This window comes from Uloborus diversus, chromosome 5 (genome assembly GCF_026930045.1).
Source record: "Uloborus diversus isolate 005 chromosome 5, Udiv.v.3.1, whole genome shotgun sequence".
NCBI classification, from domain to species: Eukaryota; Metazoa; Arthropoda; class Arachnida; order Araneae; family Uloboridae; genus Uloborus; species Uloborus diversus.
Window position 1 is genome coordinate 37,690,591 of NC_072735.1, and position 19,982 is coordinate 37,710,572.

Sequence of the window (19,982 nt, forward strand, 5' to 3'; positions counted from 1 at the left end):
CCTTTACCTGCGTTATTTTTTCTTTCAGTATTGTAACTGATTTGGAGATGTCATGCTTTACGTATGAAGCATATGGAAAAGATTTTGTGAAATCTCAAAGGTTAAGTCCGGATAGCTTCATTCAAATGGCAATTCAGCTTGCATTTTACAAGTATGTCATAGCTGTTTATTCAATACTACTAGGAATAATGCATTATCATAATTATAATTCAATAAAATATTTAATACATTTTACAAAAGCTATATACTTATTGTTTTCTCAGCACATATTCTGTAAGCGTTGCAACATTTATACCAACATGGAACTAATTTAAACTTCCATTCCTGGTACTTTGTACTATTCCTTCCAGAACCCTAAACAAATCTCCAATCCTAGTGCTTTAATTTATATACCTGTAAGCTGGGTACGACTGCAGCTACGAAGGAAGGGCGCCCCAAGCTTAAACTTTTAGGAGGGCGGAAATTCTAAATTTGCTGAACATAACACCAAGTTTTGCCAAATGATAAAATAAGGGTATGCACACATAAGTGCATCATATGAAAAACAACATTCCGACATTTAAAAAATATCAATTATATCTCTAAATTTGGCTAGTAAGGAAATTGTGTTTCCACAGTAATTTCCCGTGACCTCCTAAGGGGCCACCCCTGCTTCTGAGCACACTGGGCAAAAACTTTGTGGTGCTCCTCTTCCTTGCTATTACTTTACAGCACCACCCCGTTTAACCTGCAACTTTCAATACAAAGTTAGTTTCTTCTCTATCTCGAATGTACTCCTCTTAAGTCAAAGTTTTTAGGACAGTTTCGTTTTAATTTTATGCATAAAAATGCAGCCAAAAAATAAGATCAAGTTTTTTCTCCTTTAAAATATTGCTTTGCTTTTCAGCTCGTATGAAGGGGATAATGTATTTACAATAATGCTTCTTAATGCGCTCAGTTAGCAAGATTATGTGAAAATTTGTCTATTGGACCACTTTTTGCCATGGCCGACAACCTAAAATTTCATTGATGACTAATCTTTGAAAGATATAAAATTTTGGCAACAGTTCAAAAAAAGTAGTTTTTACATTCTGAATGACTCAAAAAATCATGCTTGTGTCATGTATTTATGTTTTAAGTTTTAGCAGATTGGCAACATCGAGAGAACAAAGCACGTAACTTGATATTGGAAAAGATTAATTTTAAAAATTGTACTGATCAGGATTGTTGGTAATAAAATCATGATACAATACTTAACATGGTGTCAGAGTATAAAGTACTCACGTAGCCAGTACTAGAAGCAAAAAGTGCTTTTCATTAGTCCTTTTATTTGTAAAATTTGATTTCGGGAGTTTAAAAAAAAAATGGCTGCAAATCTTCCAACAATAGCAGCTTTTCATCCCGGCTCAAATCCATCCGAGGCTTGGCGCCATTGGCGAGAAGATTTTAACGATTATGTAGAAGCATTGAAATATGGTAAAGAATCGGAAAACACGAAAACGGCCCTCTTTCGACATGTTTGTGGCGATGAATTGAAGAAGCAGTTACGAACTTTCAACATTAAGCCTGAGGGTGGATCAAAAGAGGTAACATTGCAACAAATTTTGACTGAATTTGACAAATACTTTAAAGATTATGTGAATGAAGTTTACGCCTCTTTCAAATTCTTGGAAATAAGCCAGAAAAGTGAAGAAAAATTCGTGGATTACTATTCACGTTTACGCTGCGCAGTAGTGGAATGCAATTACGGTGAACTTTCAGATCGAATGCTTCGTGATAAAATAATTCAAGGACTTCATGATAAATCGTTACAAGAGCGATTGATTCGGGAAACTTACAAAAATAAGAAAACTCTGTATGAAATCGTGGCTGAATGTAAAACAGCCGAGCAAAGTAAATTGCAAGCGGCAGAAATGGGTGAGAAAGTTGAGAAAATTAATTTAGATGATATAAAATACAAGGAAAATCGCACGTATTCGCAAAAACGCGAATTTCTGTGTAAAAAATGTGGAAAAAGTCATGCGCCAAGAAGATGTCCTGCATTTGGCGATAAGTGCCGAAACTGTGGCGGAAATAATCACTGGTCCAAAGTGTGCCGAATAAAATCAAATAATAGACAACGTTTGCCAAGTGTTAATACTGTAGAGCAAACTAGGGGCTCTGATTCAGAAAATGGGTACTTAGGAGAGTTGAAATATATAAATCATCTGGAAGAAGGAAAATCAAGAAATGTATGGCTTTACAAACTAGACTTAAATGGAAATGAAGTCACATTTAAATTGGACACGGGAGCTCAAGTTAATGTCATTCCAAATTGCGAGATATTAAAGTGGGTTGAAAAGCCATTGGTGAAGAAAATCAAAACACCTGTACTTGATTACAGCGATAATATTGTGCCGATTCTTGGTGAATGTATGCTTAGATGTATAACAGCGAAAGTGAATAAGGTTCTAAAATTTTTAGTTACCTCTTTGGATTCAAGTCCAATATTAGGCCTCAAAGCTTGTGAGGAATTAGGTCTTATTCAAAGACTTTATAATGTATTGAGACCTGTGAGCTACTTAGGTGAAACTCCTGAGGAAATTTTGAACCATTTTTCTGACGTATTTACAGGGGTTGGTCGTTTAAACCGTTCAGTAAAAATAAAACTGAAAGATCACTACACCCCTCACATAGCAGCACCCCGCAAAATACCTCTTGCTTTGCATGATAAAGTTAAAGAAGAACTGAAAAATATGATGGATTCGGGAATTATTACAAAAGTGGATGAACCAACAGAGTGGGTGAACAGCATTGTTGTTGTTAATACCGCAAAAAAGTTACGCATCTGTCTGGATCCAAGACCACTAAATGAAGCTATCTTACGACCTCATTACCCGATACCTACAAATGACAGCCTTATCACACGACTTCAAGGAAGTAAAATATTTACGATTTTTGATGCAAAGAATGGCTTTTGGCAACTACCACTGGATACAGAATCGTCATTCTTAACTACATTTGCAACTCCATGGGGAAGATATAGGTATTTAGTTCTGCCATTTGGCCTTAATAACGCTGCAGAGGAATTTCAGAGAGCTATGGAAGAAACTTTTGATGATATGCCAGAAGTAAACCCATATTTTGATGACATTGCTCTAGGTTCATCGTCCATTGAAAAGCACTGCAAATTATTGAATAAAGTTTTAATGCGAGCCAGGGAAGCCAATTTGAAATTCAATATCAGTAAAACCCAACTTGCAAAGTCGTCAGTTAATTATTTAGGTCACACTTAGTCTGACAAAGGAATAGAACCAGATATTAAGAAAGTAAAAGCCATTGTTGACTTTCCAGCACCACAGAGCCGTGAAGAGTTGCAAAGATTCCTTGGTATGGTGACATATTTATCTAAATTTACTTCTCACCTCTTGAGTTTAACCTATTCTTTAAGAGAACTGTTGAAGAAAGATAAACAGTGGATATGGGACGCAAATATTCAACGAGATTTTGAGAAAATCAAGAAAGCTCTAGTACAAGCTCCATGCTTACAATATTTTAATGAAAATAAAGCTGTGACATTATCTGTAGATGCAAGTCGCAATGGACTTGGAGCCGTTCTGCTGCAAGACAACAGACCCGTAGCATATGGATCAGCATCACTAAGTGAGACACAGCAACGATATGCCCAGATTGAAAAAGAGTTGCTTGCCGTAATCTATGGTTTAGAACATTTTAACTACTATACTTATGGAAGACCAGTGATCGTTCAGACTGATCACAAACCATTGATTGGATTAAAAGAGAAGCAGTATGATACTATATCACCTAGGCTGCAACGAATGCTCCTTAGACTTAACAGATATGATGTCAAACTTGAGTACGTCCCAGGAAAATTATTACTCATTGCTGATACACTTTCCAGAGCTCAATTAAAAGAAGAAAAATTTGAAAATGAAGAAGAGACAGAAGCAAGTGTAAAAATAAATATTCTAACTCGGGCTTCACCAAGCAAGTGGAAAGATATTGCAGCAATTACTGTAAATGATGAAGAATTACAAGATGTTCTATATCATATAAAAAATGGGTGGGATGATAAACGAAGTACTAAGAAACTCGCCCAACCTTACTGGCATTGTAGAGATGAGTTATACTCTACAAAAGAAGGAATTATTTGTCGCGGTCAACGGTTAGTTGTGCCACAAGCTTCAAGATCAGAAATACTAAATAAGTTGCACTTGACTCACAGAGGTGTAGTAGCTTGTAAAGTGAAGGCAAAAGAATACTTTTACTGGCCTTCCATGAATATTGATGTAGAAAACCTTATTAACAGATGTAAAATTTGTCAGGAACACCAACGTAACAATCAAAAAGAAACTCTGATTGAACAAGAAGTACCTGAAAGGCCATGGCAAAAAGTGGGCTGTGATTTTTTTCATTTGCAAGGTCAACAATATATTTTATTGATTGATTATTTTTCAAAATATGTGGAAGTTCAGTCAGTGAAGCATAACAGTGCACAAAACGTAACTACTATCTTTAAATCTATTTTCTCCAGACATGGCATTCCGGAGGAGCTCGTGAGTGATGGGGGACCGCCATTTGACTCAGAGTGTGTAAAAAGTTTTTGCATGGAATGGAACATAAATCATCAGATCACGTCACCGTACTTTCCTAGGGCCAATGGACAGGTTGAAAGAGCAATTCAGACAATAAAAAAATCACTGATAAAAGCAGCACAAGATGGAAAAGACTTATATACGGTCTTGTTAGACTACAGAACCCAACCATCTTCTGATCTTCCTTCTCCCGCTGAGTTGTTGATGGGTAGACGACTTAGATCCCTTTTGCCATCGCATCCAGAGAAAATGCGACCACACTTCCCATTAAAGAAAGCACAAGAATCTTTAAAGAAGCGACAGAAAGCACAAAATAAATATGCAAACATACATGGAAAAGAGTTGCCAATTCTTCATAATCAGGCAAAGGTATGGTTTCGTAAAATGCCGAACGAGCCGTGGAAGCAAGGAACTGTCATTCAATCCAATCATAATTCTCGGTCTTACGTTATTAAAGGGAAGGATGGTGGAGTTTATCGCAGAAATAGATTTTACATTCGTCCAGACAAATCAGAACACTATAGTTCTTCACAAACAAGATCAGTGGAAGATTTTTATCCTTTGACTTTGGCTAAGGGATCAAATCGAGAAATAAATAAAGAACATTCAAGCATGCCAGAACAAATAGTTCACAAAACAAATGTCCAGCAAGCATCCGCGGAAAACCCGGTAAGAAGATCGTCAAGAACTATTGTCAAGCCTCAGCGATATGGATACACTTGAACTGAATTCAATTATTTATTTATTACTGTAGAAAATATTTTAATCCTTTTTATTTCCTTTAAAAAGGGCATGTCATGTATTTATGTTTTAAGTTTTAGCAGATTGGCAACATTGAGAGAACAAAGCACGTAACTTGATATTGGAAAAGATTAATTTTAAAAATTGTACTGATCAGGATTGTTGGTAATAAAATCATGATACAATACTTAACAGCTTGTAAGACAAAAAAACGTTTAAAAGTAATGCAAACTGAAGTCACTGGAAACGGAATCAGGCTTAGGACAGAAACAATAGTTAAAACTTCTTCAGGAGCTGCGGTTACATAAACAGCAATGGTAACGAAGCTAAAGTGACCAACGAATGGGATTATTTTGAACTCTTTGTTGATGTGGACTAGGCAAAAATGAAAGATTTAAACATCGAGGTAAATGTAATTACGTGTGAATCCTTGTTTAATGAAGATATTATGCAAGCTTTTTGTGGAGAGTTCTCGTGCAGATTCTGATGAATCTTTACCACCTTCTAACTAATTAGCAAGAATCAGATTTTGCAATCATTTTACTGCAGTAGGAAAATTCTGAGAATGAGGACAAGTCAAATTGTGTTTACATAGTTAATGAAATTTTAAGATATGATTTTAAAAAAAAAGTAAGCAAATCAAAAATAGCTTCTTTTTTTGAAATGTCTGTAAAAATATTTTATGTTATCCTAATAATTAAATTTATCCAAACTCTAACTGTTATAATTAATCTATTATGCACTGTTTCTGATAAAGAAAAGAAAAATTCTTGCTATGGCTGGGAAAGGAACTTTTGATACTCAAACTACCAATTACTCGAAGGTTTTAGGTTCGGTTTTTGGGACTTCGAATCGAGAGTTGACTACGTACTTCTAATTGTAAAAATGGTCAAAATGAGATGCCGAGAAGGTATTGAAAATTTGAAGTAATAAAAAATTTAGTGAAAAAATACAAAATCTAACTTTTTATATGGGTTGCAGATCCCCTATTAAATAAAAAAAAAAATCCTTTACTTTGTTTGAAAACCGCCAATACTTGCCCTGAAATCTGATTTTTGTGTGCGTCTACTCTTTTGGCTTGCAAAAATCTGTTGATATTTGCACAAGCCTCAAATGTAGGATATTTTATAGTAGTTGAAAACAACCAATTTTTTGTTTCTCAAAAGCTCAACAGCAACTAATTTTGGATTAAAATACTTATCAGCCTGTAAGCTAAATGTGAATCCATGTTTCCTTGGAACTGTGCATTTGAATAATAAAACAAGCTTAAAAGAGACATGAGAGTTGCTCTGTTTAACACACTGCAAGTTATGTTGTATAGCACTTATAGGACATTGACTAGCATAAGTTTTTGTTAAGTGAAATTCATACTTACTTTAAAGCAAAATTTTAATTACCTAATTGCTTCAAACCAATTTAAATATTTATGTTGATTTTTTATCTTATAGGATCCATAATGAAATAGCTGCTACTTATGAATCTGCTTCTAGTCGCAAATTTTTGCATGGCAGGACAGAAACTATACGCTCAGCTTCTATGGAAGCACTGGACTTCTGCAAATTAATGACAGACAAAGTTACAGCCGCACACACAAAAGCTGCAGCATTACGTTCTGCTGTTGATGCACACAAAGAGTACACAATGCAGGTGATTCACAAATTGATGCTATTAAATCAGTACAGTTCTTGATTCTTTGGAAAAAGTAATCCTTTAAAATTTTCAAAATTGTGCAAAAAAGGCAGTTTTAATAAATGATTTATGTCCCACCTTTTTATTCTTCTTTGCAATTGAAAATGTTACTTAAGCTAAACCAAACCAAAATTAATGTTGATTTTAAGTTGTAATAAAGAATAACTATAATTGAAAAAACCTTAAATCTTTATGAATGCTTGCATTATTTAAGTTTAAAAAATGAAATACATTTATGTCGAGAAAATACATATAGATAATTAAAACAGCATTAACAGAACTGATAACCTTTAATATTCTGAACAAGAAGATAAAGATCAGGGAATTATGTATTGGCTATTTGAAATCAGGAAATTTTTTCATTACTTTTGATGGATTTAAAAATTTGGGTAGTTGAAATAAACTTCAGATTGAAAAATTGGAAATGCTTTTAGAATTTCTTTCACCCATCCTCTTTTGCTTTAATATAGGGACTGTGTTAATATTTAGTTTTTTTGTGCACTTTGTTGTTTGATTAACTTTTCACTTTTATCTTAATTGATTTATGGCTATCTATGTCACTAGTGAAGATCTTGTGCAATCAATAATAAACTTCTGTTTTTTGTAGCACATGCGCTGTTTGCTCAGTAGCATTTAGAATATTATTCGACCATTGTTGCACAGAATAGCCCCATTCTATTTACTTTGAATTTTGTAAGAAATCTCTTGCCTCAAATTGTGATTCTACGATGTGGTCTATCCTAGATAAGTAATTACAAGAAAAATGTTCTGGTCAGCAAATAGTATTGGCCCATATTATTAGCCCACAAGTATTTATTTGATACTCCTGTATGGAAGCATTGTAATTCTTACTTGAATATTAACATTACATTTCATGAGTTGTCTTACCCTGCCAACACTTTTGTATCACACAATTTTAAATATTAAAGAGGCACTTCATTTGAAACATTTTTAGGAATTCAAATTTCTTTTTACTTCTTCTTTTTTCAGGCTATCAATGGATTAGGAATTGACAGACTGCTCTTAGGACTCAGGAAAGTGGCATTAGAAAATGGAATGAATGTCCCAGACCTATTTTTAGACACAGGATATACAACTAGTACTCATTTCAAATTATCAACTAGTCAGGTAACTATACATGGCTTTATAATTCCTAGCACATTATACACATGCTCAACAGTCTGTTGTAAAAATCAGACTAGGTACAACAGAAAACAGTTACCCATTTTTACTACTCTATGCATCCTTTTGCTCACCACTTCTATGAGGGGTGGGGTTAGGGAAAAAAAACTAGTTTTTTATACAAAACCCCTGCCTGCCTTTTTTTTTTTTTAAAGGTATGTTGACTTTTGTGGTTTTTCTCTGAATTGTGATGATTAGTGAAAAAGAACAACATGTCTAAAGTAAACATTCTAGTTTCCATGCTAAATGGTCTATGGCAGAAACCATTTGAGAAAACTCCTTTATTATTACTTTCATTAAAAATACTGTTTAGTAGTACAGTATTCACAATTTTTTTTAAAGTATGTATTTCTTATGAATTTGTAATAGTAGAATTAAATTTGAAATAATCAAAATTGTTTTTGGAAATTTGGATTAACCATCTTTTCATTATTTTGTTTCATGTTAATTCCTTGAAGAAGTTATAAATGGTGCTGCACTTTACATAGTTGTATAAAATCTTGTTCACAATGGCATTTAGTGGTTCAACTTTCATAATAAAAATATTTTATACGCTCAATTAAATTATCTTTTAATACTATTTTACAGTTTCAATTATAATTTGTTTCTCAATATTGTGTATACAATAAATCTTTATTTTAGGTGCCATCAAAAATAGATGCCTTTATGTGTTATGGACCTTTAGTACCAGATGGTTATGGTTGCTGTTATAACCCAAGACCTACATCAATAAACTTTGGTTTGTCCGCCTGCAACAGCAGTCCAGAGACACACTCTAGCAAATTTATGAATGCTCTAATCGAAAGCTTAACTGAAATGCATGATGTTGTTGTTCAATCCCAAAAAGCAAAACTATGAATTTTTTTTTTCTTTTCCCTTTTTACAATTGTTGAAAAATTTAGAGTATTCACTTATATAACTTTATAAAAGATTTGTTTTAATTATTTATTACATGTTTGAATGAAAGAAAATCTTTTCTTTTGTGAACTGCAGTACAATGATTCAGCTTCCTCCTTCCTAAATTGAAGTTTAAATATTCTCCAAACACAACTAAAGTATTTTGACATGAAAAAATTATTTTTTTAATACAATTTATAATGCATTAAACTGCACATATGTAACTCTTTGTATGTTGCTTCTGCCAAGAAAACTTCTACTACTAGAAAGAAATTGAATTTATTAAATTGTGTCAACAATATACAATTAACAATAAGTGATAGGCCTCTAAAAATCTGAGTTATTAAACTTGACCAGAAACGTAAACAATAATTAGAGGTTAATTTACAAAAGAAATGAGACATTTTTCTAAGAAGCATATAAAAATTTAAATGGTCCATTTTTGCTTTAAAAATGTGTTCTATTCATCCATCAAAGCAATGGTTTATTACATATTTGAGCTAAATATTATTGAGATTTCATGGACACCAGCTTTCGCTGTCTTGTTCTGCAAAATAATGAGAATATTAAGTACATTTCAAAGGAAAATTAGTTTTTAAAAGAAAATAAATGTTTATGCTACAAGGTTCAGTTGCATTTAAAAATTTTATAATGTAAACTCAATGTATTTACTTAACAGAAAATTTCTGACACACTGCCAATAAAGCATTTTTACCACATGCATGTTTTCATAACATGAAGACACCTGCAATATTTTCTAAATACATAAAAGATTTTTTCTGTATAACTATACAATTAAGAAGAACACTACGTACAAATTGCCTGTATTTATATTCCATTTGTGTAGACAATTTTAAACTTTACAGCAGGTTATGACAAGTGTTTAAATTTTGAGTCTGTCCATTTATAGAGAAGTTGAAGAAACCAAATAAAAATTTTGTTACAACCACAATTAGGTTATAAAAAAAAAAAAAAAAAAATACCAGTAAAAAGTGAAAAAGAGTTGAATTTGTTATGTTATAGCCTTAAATTTGCTATACATGGGCATAACCGTATTTAAATGGATTTTCAGAACATTTAAAAAATAATTGAAAAAAGAAACTAGAATAAGTTATATTTAATCCCCTCACGTTCTCAAAGTGAATTATTCAATGTAATATTTTTTAACTTATGACTGAAACTCAAACACGCATAACTTCTAGGGGCAGATAGACTAACATTTGAGGGGGGGGGGGAGAAGGTCATGCTGCTGAATGGGTATGAAAAATTTCTGAAACTGCTAGTGTGTCGGTAAAAAGCGACAAATCGGCCAGAAATAAGTCGCCGAATAGGGCATAAACATTACAAATTAATTTCATGAGCAATGAAAAGAAGTCGTATTTCCAATATTTACTTTCAGAAACAATTAATGAAGTGAAAAGACTGCTGAAATCCTCTACATTTTATTCATAAAGTTTTTTGAGCACAATGTGGATGGATACTATTCTCGATGGTTTAGGGGGGTTGGGTTATAACCCCCATGACTCTCCTTTTGTATTTGTGCAATGAAAAGAAGTATTATATTTACTTTCAGAAACAAATAATGTATTTAAAAGACTACTGAAATTGTCTACATTTTATTCATGCAGTGTTTGAATACAACATGGACAAATACAATTGTCGGCGGGTTAAGCGGTGTCATGGCCCTCTCCTTGTATTTGCCCTTGATAACATCTCATATAAAAATCCATCATTGTTTATTTGTTTTAAATGAATATTAATGTATATATTTTGAATATAAATGAATATACATTTTATTCCCTTCTTTTAAAATGAGATTTAAATGAAAAAACATTGCATTCTTGAAAGAACTTCAGCACAAAAAGAAGGAAGATATAGAAGCTTTTTGTTTGATATAACATTTTCTGCACTCCAACACTGAACTAATGTAATAAAAACAGTGTTAAAAGCATAACACTTTGCAAAAAATTGTCAACTTGAGTTGAATGACTTCAGAGATAAGCTTTCTGCTCCAAAAAAGGGAGAGTGGGGAGGTTCCCTGAAGCCCAGAAACAGTTGCCTGTTTTTTTTTTTTTTTTTGCAAATTGGAGCTTTGAACATGGTATTTCTTACTATTACTTTGTAGCACATAAGTATTTATTTCTTACTGAACTAATGCTTTAAAATTTATTACAAAATAAAGGAAAAATAGCAAAGTTAAAAGATAACTCTAAACTTTTTTTAACTTAAGAGATAAAATTTTATTTAATTCTATTAATATAGTAGAGTCCCAAAAATCCGAGTTTCAAAAGTCCGAGGTTCCAGTTTTTTTGAGGTGATTCATTGACACATTTTAGGTTATATATTTAACAGCTGAAAATATGATTTGTATTAAAATCTGAAAATCAAAATCTTTCGTTGTAGTAAAACTTCTTTAATTACATACAATAAAGTAATAGAAAGGTATTGAGAGGTCGAAGTCAACAACACTTGCCAAGTGACATGAAAGATTCATGGACTACCTAGTGGTGGATTAAGATATGCTTTGGAGATAGAACTTGGTAAGAAAAAAAAGAGTTGAAATTAGCATTGTTTTACTGTAAAGAACAGGCGAACAGCTCTTTTGGAACTTCTAATTGCCATCAAAAAGTGAGATGCACAACTTGACGCTGTTGAGTTGCATATATATTAAATTTAAACCTACGGCTAGCCGTTTTTCTACTCGATACATACATATGCACACATACATTCAGACGTCACAACTCGGCGAGAAATAAAATGCCTCTTTTTTGGTTGCCTATAAATTTTATACACATAAACATGTACAGACATAGTAAAAGATTAGTCAAATTTTCCTTAGGGGTAATTAAAGTGGAAATTTATTTTATATATATATTTTTGGTGAAGATAATAATTCTTTTTCTTTGAACAAAGAAGAAAAAAAGGGCATCATATCCTCAAGTCATCCAAAAAGTGTAATTTTTCAATCGCTAAGAATTTCCCGTATAGTCTGAGTTTTCAGTAATTCTAAGGTTGCATAAGCTCCTATTATATCGAATTTTTGAGACTGTACCGTAGTAATTGTCTTGAATATTACAGAATACACCTGGTTTATTACTTAAATATTATTAATCATAATTTATTTAAAAGAAACAATTTGCACTTAGCATCAATTTACTCTCCATAACAACTGACCTGGATTCAGTTCGATGGGACGTATATTCAAACCACATGACATTTGGAATGAGTGTTGTATCTCTCAGCATCAGGAACTCACTAATGGGCCTGAATCAGAATAAGAGAGATATAACTAAATTGAAACATTTACAAAAAAAAAAAAAAAAAACAACTAATATATTAGACCTGAAAATCTAAACTTTCAGTAAGTTGCACTACCCAGGGCACCTTTCAGTTTACTTACTAACCATCAAACTTGACAAGTTAATGGCTGAAAATTCCTTTTAGTAAAGAGTTTTTAATGTTCTCGAGTAAATTACATTAAACTTTACTCAAGAATACTTGTTGAGTAAATTATGATAACAAAATGAGACAATTGACTGCATTAAGATCCTCACCCAAAATCACCAAGTAATTATAACAGGGAACTTATATGCATCTAGAATTAAATATGTTTAGAGATGATAATAGATAATGCTTTCAATGGGGGGGGGGGGGTTACATATGCCTCTAGGGCAAATTTTATATAAAATGCTTTTGTAATTTTTCTTGTTTTTTAATTCAAACTTTTGTTACACCACAAAAATAAAAAATGTGTTGCCCTATGGAAATTCTACTTACTTCATGCTTAAATACAGAATTAAAAGGGTTTTTTCTTGAAGGGGAGCTAGGAATGCCACAAAACAAATGGATCCATAATGAATCACATTTAAATGAAGTCTTACAAATTGTCTTAACAATTTCTACATGAAAATGATATAAGTGTAGCAAATAAATGATGCCTGGGTCAATGAGATTCAATGCCAACTTTATTATTTGAACAATTTCAATAAGCTACTTCCTTCTATTTATGTTTTAAAAACCACTTACCATGCAGCAATAATGGGAAACAGAGGTGTAAGTGAAAATTGTGTGATAATAAACCATATGCAAGCTAAGAAAATACCCAAAGTTGCTCCACACAGGACTTGATTCCATGTGTGATATTGAAGATATATTCTATAAAAAAAATATTACATTGTAAAAAATTATTGAAAAAGTTAACATATACATATATAGTATCTTGTACTGTATCTATAAATAGGTACACTTGCTACAGCCTGCAGTGCTGTGCAAGTACAGAACTGCTACACAGTAGACACACACAACAATACAGTTGAGTTCCAATAATTCAAGTTACTGAAAGATTAATAAACATTAGGATTATGCAGACTATGTAATAATATATTGGAGACAAAATGAGCATACAAAAGTGCAAACACAAAAATTTCTTTTATAAGTTTGACATTGTTATTTTTTATTTTAATCACTGGCTGTTAGATCTCCGACAGTCCACTTATATAATTTTTCACGTTTTCTTCCCGAGTCCCATAGTGACACTTCTCCAACGATTAATTCCTTTGCAATTTTTAATTTTTTTGCAGTCTCTTGTATAGATAGAAAAAAAGAAGTTTTTGCACTACCTTGGATAAAAAAAAACTTGGACTTGGAAATGATTCACATTTCACACATTTCCTTGCCATTCTGTGGAATGCCAAACGAAAAATTAGAAAAGTATGAAATAAATTCCAATTCATTTTGAATATCAAGAGACAAGTCACCTGCTGGTAGCGAAAAATTTTCCTGTTGCACTTTGTAGTTTGTTCCAAGAGTGTCAAAATACACTATTTAACTAAATTATTTAACAAAAAAGTAGTTAATAATTCTCATATTTTATAGTTTGCCTAAAAAGTGCGGCATATATACAATGTCGAAATGTATTCTATGGAGTGCCAGTGTTTTATACTTTGCCAGCATATATATAGGAAAATATATACAAATCCTATTTAACACAGACAGTTTAGTAAATTCAAAATTAAAATATATATGTATTGCAGGTAGGTAAGGGACGAGGATAAATAGGCTGCAATTATTCAAATACAAAATTGAATATTAAAAATGAGCTGGCTGGTGGCATGATGGTTAGGCGCTGGCATTCTATGGCTGTGGACTAGAGGTGCAACATCGATGGCAAAACATCAATGTTTCAAAACATGGATGGCATTGATACATCGACCAAAAAACATCAATGTTTCCAAACATGGATGTTTTAAAACATCGACCTTTTCATCAATGTATAACATACATTTTTGAATATACTACACTAATTTAAGTAATACAAAAGAATACGTACCCGACGAATATATTGAAAATACTGAACCTCAAATCATGAATATAATTTAATAAGAATGATTTCGCAACATCTTGGTATTATAGTAGGAAAAAAATTGATAATAGTGCTTGTCTTATTATCAATTTTTTTCTGAAAATTGATAATAAGACAAGCACTGATTAATACAAGCTAGTTATAGTAATAAGGAAATATTTCCAAACTGAATGAAACTAAAAGTAAATTTACATCAAAAAAGAATCGAAAAAATGTATCATAGCAGTTACTGTCAGTTGAATGGTGAGAAAAAGTTGTGCTAATTGTTTTAAAAATACAAAATTAATTCTAACAATTTTGTTTAAGAGCAAGAAATATGTGTTGTACTGTTAGTTGATAATTAAACACAAATTGTAAGTAATAGAGGGACTACTTGTTGGGGGAAATCAATAAATAACCCCAAATATTGTTGTTGACAGTTTGGAGAAAAAGAAGTTTACTTTGTCCCCAAAAGCTCATTTCTCTTTTCGCAGACTATCCCACCAGTCAGAGAAACATATCTTTCCGATAGAACAGAAGTTGCCATTCACTATCAAATACTTTAAAATTTCAGAGCTGGTAAAAGTTACATTAAAGTTATAATTATCATGGTAGAAACGTATAGAATTTTCCTTTAGTTTAACAACTAAAGCTTTGAAATATGACTGCAAGTTCTGGCACCAGACTACCAGTGTCAAGTTCTTCCAATTGCTTTGACCTCTTCCTCACTCTCTAGTTAATTTTCTACTATCTTGTAGTGATCTCTTCACAAAAATCATCCTCTACACAGAAAAATTAATCTTATAAAATGAGTGCAAAAAAAAATTTTTTTTGCCAGTTCCATAAGTGATTTTAATTACCTAGTGAGAAAATTAGAGCGAATATTATAATTTTCAATTAAAATGCAAAAACATCAACATCAAAAAAACATTTAAACCTAAACATTGATTGTCCAAAAACATCGAAAGCAAAACATCAATGTTTCCAAAACATTGACATCGCACCCCTACTGTGGATCCAGGTTCTGACCTGGGGTGGATTTTCGAGATGCAGAAAATCCTCAGTGCCCATGTCGTCTGATTATGCTGCATGTAAAAGATCCCTTGGGTATTTGTTTGGCTTAGAATTCCCTTAGCAAAATTAAAATTCCTAGTGCAATTTCGCAACAAAGAGAGCCCAGGTGCTTCCATCTGGTGGAAACTGGGCGTCTAAGTTATCTGTGCCATTGAAATCCAGTAGGGGCACATGAAAGACTGGATACTGTATCGGAGGATCGTACTAGGTCTGCTAAAAGGCTAAATAGCCTAAAAATGCAGCCCCCATTAGAAGGAAAAATATATATACATTAAAAATTAAATTAATAACATCTTTTTTTAGAAAGATGGCTGTAAAGTGCAGAAATATTTACAGCCATCAGGCCAATTAAGAGTAAACTGAACATAAAAACTTCTCAATGACCATTAGTAAAACCATCAAGTTAAAATTAATTAACTGGGTAAAATAATTACTGCTAATCTATATAAAAACACCAGAAAAACCAAACACAAAATACTAGAATAATTGCATATATCTGCAATAGTAGTACGATAACAAAAACAGGATGAAACGTTTTACAATTACATATAAATCTGTATAAAATAATGTAAAACACACACACACACACACACACACACATATATATATATATATATATATATATATATATAGGGAAACTTACATTGCTGAATACTTAGAGTTACATTTGAAAAAGTATTAACTCTAAAACTAAATGTGTAAGGCCTTAATTGGGTTTGCACAGCCAGTTAAAATTTTAGATGATCTCAAAGTGTCGATTATAAAGCATCAAAAATGTTATGCCAATAAATATAGCATTTTTTAGGGGGGGGGAAATGCCCTTCTTAATTAAATCAAAAATACTGACAGTCAGAGCATTGAAATAGTGTACTGAAAATATGCATACATACCTGCTGTATGAGACAACAGCAGCAATACAAAAAATAAATATAGTTGCTATATATTTCCATGCATTTTCTAAAGGGTATGTATTGTTTCCATGATGTAATCTATTAAAATGAAAAAGTTTTTAAGGAAAAAACTTCATTCATTTTCTAAAACAAATTGCTAACATAATAAAACATTACGATAAAGTACATATGAAAATGAAGTAGGATTTAAAGTTTTAAAATTTTTTTTACAAAATGACTAATAACATTTTAGTTATTCAATTTATATTTTGATGTTAATAGTTTTTCAAAAAGAGACAGCAATTTTTTAATGGTCTTACTTTTGTTGAATAGCATACATGAAATTATTTTCAATTTTTTAGTAACTGGAGAGATTTTGATACTAATTTATTATCATACTAGTGATACCCACAGGGCTTTGCCTGTAGTAGAGAATTAAAAGGTCTTTGGTTTGCCTGTATATTTACAAATAATGGATGATGAATTTCTCGTCAATTGGCTATGTTCATTCGCTCTCCCATGTTATGGTTCCACGTCATAATTTCGTAATTTACTTGTTCATCTTATGATAATTTTGCTCCTGAAAATGTTCTTCAAATTGAAATAGAAAAAGAACAAAATCAAATTTTCAAAAAATCGCTTCCAGGTGTACACCCCATTGCTACAAACAAACTTTGTGCCAAATTTCATGAAAATCGGCTAAATGGTCTAGGCACTATATGCGTCACAGACATCCAGACAGAGAGACTTTCAGCTTTATTATTAGTAAAGAATTTAAATGTAATACAAATAAACTCTAACTTCCAGCATAGGGGAGAGGGGATTCTCAATCCTCATGTATATAATAGCCAATGATTGAGTAACACACGTGTTTCAACAATGAAACTCGTGCCACTGCATGATAATTCGATAATGTGTTTTGGTAATGTTTAACATGCAGGGAAAGGCTTTATTTTGACAAGACGGAACTTGATCCAGTCACTTAAATGTTTTATTGGTAAGACTGCCATTTCAGGGGAATGAAGAAATGAAAAAGCCATCAACTATGAACGCTATCTACTAGAGTTCAGGGTTAATCCACTGGAGTTAGGGTTAAAATTCCATCTATCAAAATTTCACCAAACAGGCAATTGCTTCATTAAAATGTAGAAGAAGAGAAGCAATTTTCACCCGTCATAACTAACGGGCGACTTTTTAGTATTTTAAGAAGTTTAAATAGTAATGCATGATAAGTGGGTGTCCTCTCACTAAGAAGTTAAATGGAAATGACCAGAAGTTGTTCAAAAACAGAAACCAGTTTATTTAACTATTTTGATTTTAAAGTTAAAGCTTCTTTTTTTTACACATTTATCTTGAAAACAGTCATAGCAATTCAATTTTTTGTTAACAAAAATACTAAACAGCTGTTGGCTGAGTTTTTAACTCTTTCTTAATACTTTATTTGTACTTCATACACATTGTGTCTTTTTTCTCATTCCATAGTACAAAGTTTTCGACTGCTTTTTTACAAAAATACTAGTTGGAATTTTAATAACAGATGGAATAATACGGAAAATATTGCATGTACATTTAAAAAAAAATTAAAATAAGAAAATGTTAATATAAGAATGGCTGTTTGATAAGGGCTACCATTTTAACGGGCTAATGCAATTCATGTAACTAAAAAGTCTATGCATCAGTACAAAATATAAAATCATTATTGAGTATGTGAATTCTAAATTATTTTCCCAAGATGGCGTTAATTGTACCACTTGTATCTTTTTTAATCTTTCAATACATGGATTTAAAAGGTTTGTATGTAAGCTGCTAAGCATGTTATAAGACTTTTGCTTGTAAACAGCAAGTGTTCATGTCACATGCAAAACATCAGAAATTGTTACAAAAAGCAGTATTATAATACTACCCTTTTTATAATACTATATTCTACCGCATTTTTATAATACTATATTCTACAGCATTTTTATAATACTATCCTTTGCAGAAAAGTGTGAGCGGAAATGAGTCATTTGCTTGTAGATCTGATGGAGTATGACAACCATGCATTAGACATTTTTGAAAATTTGAACAAGCTATTTAAGAGAAATGGTTAAAATTACACAATAGAAACAAAAAGCTGATTTTGCACAAAGACAATGTTAGGCCACATGTTGATCAGCTTGTGGGCCATGATGGCCTGAACGGTAAGGCATTGGACTCGGGACTGGAGGGTCCCGGGTTCGATCCTAACCGGATTGAAGATCCACCGTCTTCATTAATGGTGACTGGGGGACATTAAATATGCTCATAGTCACAAAGTCCTCCAAGTAAAACAATACCTCTGGAGGCGCTGGACCAGGGATTGCTCGGTCACTGGTCTGGTTCAAAAAATCAGAGCTGTCTTCAGATTCTCATCCAACTGGTTAAACCACAAATAATGGTAGGTACAGGGGACCCTGAAGTGAAAACTGTTGGTCAGCCCATTTGAACATACCTAGAATAGGGAGAAATAAGAGGTAGTGTCCCATTTGCTGTACACACCAGACATTACTCCTTCAGACCATTATTTGTTCCAGTCGATACAGCAGAACAGGAGCCGATTTAAAATATCACAAATGTTGCAATTGCAAGGAGCCCACCCAATCAAAGGGGATACAAAAATATAAATGATTTACATAGTTCTTAGATAGAAAAGGAACTTTCAAAAATCTGTTAATCCAACTCTGCACTTTTAACTTTTTACTACAGGGTCTCCCGTACCTATCACTCTTAACGTCCCTTAGTCACCATTAATGAAGACGGTGGATCTTTGACCGGCTAGGATCGAACCTGTGACCCTCCGGTCACAAGCCTGATGCCTTACCGATCACAAGTAGCGGATTTTAGGGGGGCACAGGCCCCTCCCAAAAGGATTATTTGATTTAGCTATTTCAATTATTATTTTTTAATTGACTTCTCTATAGCATAATTTTTTTATAGTTAAAAAGAACACAAAACACTCAGCGTATTTTGAATGAAAACATTTTGGTTTGCTGAAGAAGTAATAATTCGTTCATTAACTCTTATTTTCTAAAATCAATAATTAACACTTTTTAAGAAATGTATAGGAGTGCCTAAAAGAGTTATTTTAATCCAGGAAAGTATTTGCAAAACCAAAAAAAAAAAAGATCTCTTTCTTAGTTTATAAAAAATGCAAAATGAAAGAAATCAAGTAGTTTCAAGTCATGGTAGAGTCTTGGTAAAACCGTGAGATTAATGGAAATGGCATATAGTATCAAAATATGTTATCTCAACTGTATCATGGCTTTAAGAACAAATAGCAACTGCTTTAAAATTCACACAGAAATAGTTTCTTAATTCTTAAATAAAACTGTGTTATGATGCTATGATTTTCTCAATCATATAATATTTTAGAGGTAAAATATAAATTAATTTATAAAAACTCAAATGAGGTCTGGGCGCCCATATGTGAAATTTTAGGGGGGGGGGGTGTCAGAATTTTTTTCCCCTACCGTTTACAGTTAAAGACAGATATTTTTTGCTTTTTTAGTTTCTGCTATTTATTTAGATGAAAGAAAGAGCTAGATTTGCAAAGATGTTAATTTTTGTAATTTATAC

General features: G+C 32.3%; 2 protein-coding genes across 3 annotated transcripts in view; one reads left to right on the top strand and one right to left on the bottom strand.

The window, feature by feature from the left end:
* Nucleotides 1-9,130, top strand: part of LOC129222022 (carnitine O-acetyltransferase-like) — a 43,503-nt gene extending 34,373 nt beyond the window's left edge. For both annotated transcript variants that reach the window (XM_054856438.1, XM_054856439.1), the window contains exons 11-14: nucleotides 29-151; nucleotides 6,764-6,962; nucleotides 7,995-8,132; nucleotides 8,829-9,130. In XM_054856438.1, the coding sequence (XP_054712413.1) occupies nucleotides 29-151; nucleotides 6,764-6,962; nucleotides 7,995-8,132; nucleotides 8,829-9,044 (676 nt within the window). In that variant the 3' untranslated portion in view covers nucleotides 9,045-9,130. The remainder of the gene's footprint in view (nucleotides 1-28; nucleotides 152-6,763; nucleotides 6,963-7,994; nucleotides 8,133-8,828) is intronic.
* Nucleotides 9,131-9,346: 216 nt separating this feature from the next.
* The window catches only part of LOC129222023 (dolichyldiphosphatase 1-like), a 33,323-nt gene continuing 22,687 nt past the window's right edge, over nucleotides 9,347-19,982 (bottom strand). The window contains exons 5-8 of the mRNA XM_054856440.1: nucleotides 16,389-16,487; nucleotides 13,110-13,238; nucleotides 12,258-12,347; nucleotides 9,347-9,630 (exon numbers count right to left, since the gene is read on the bottom strand). Coding sequence (XP_054712415.1) covers nucleotides 9,591-9,630; nucleotides 12,258-12,347; nucleotides 13,110-13,238; nucleotides 16,389-16,487 — 358 coding nt within the window. The 3' untranslated portion in view covers nucleotides 9,347-9,590. The remainder of the gene's footprint in view (nucleotides 9,631-12,257; nucleotides 12,348-13,109; nucleotides 13,239-16,388; nucleotides 16,488-19,982) is intronic.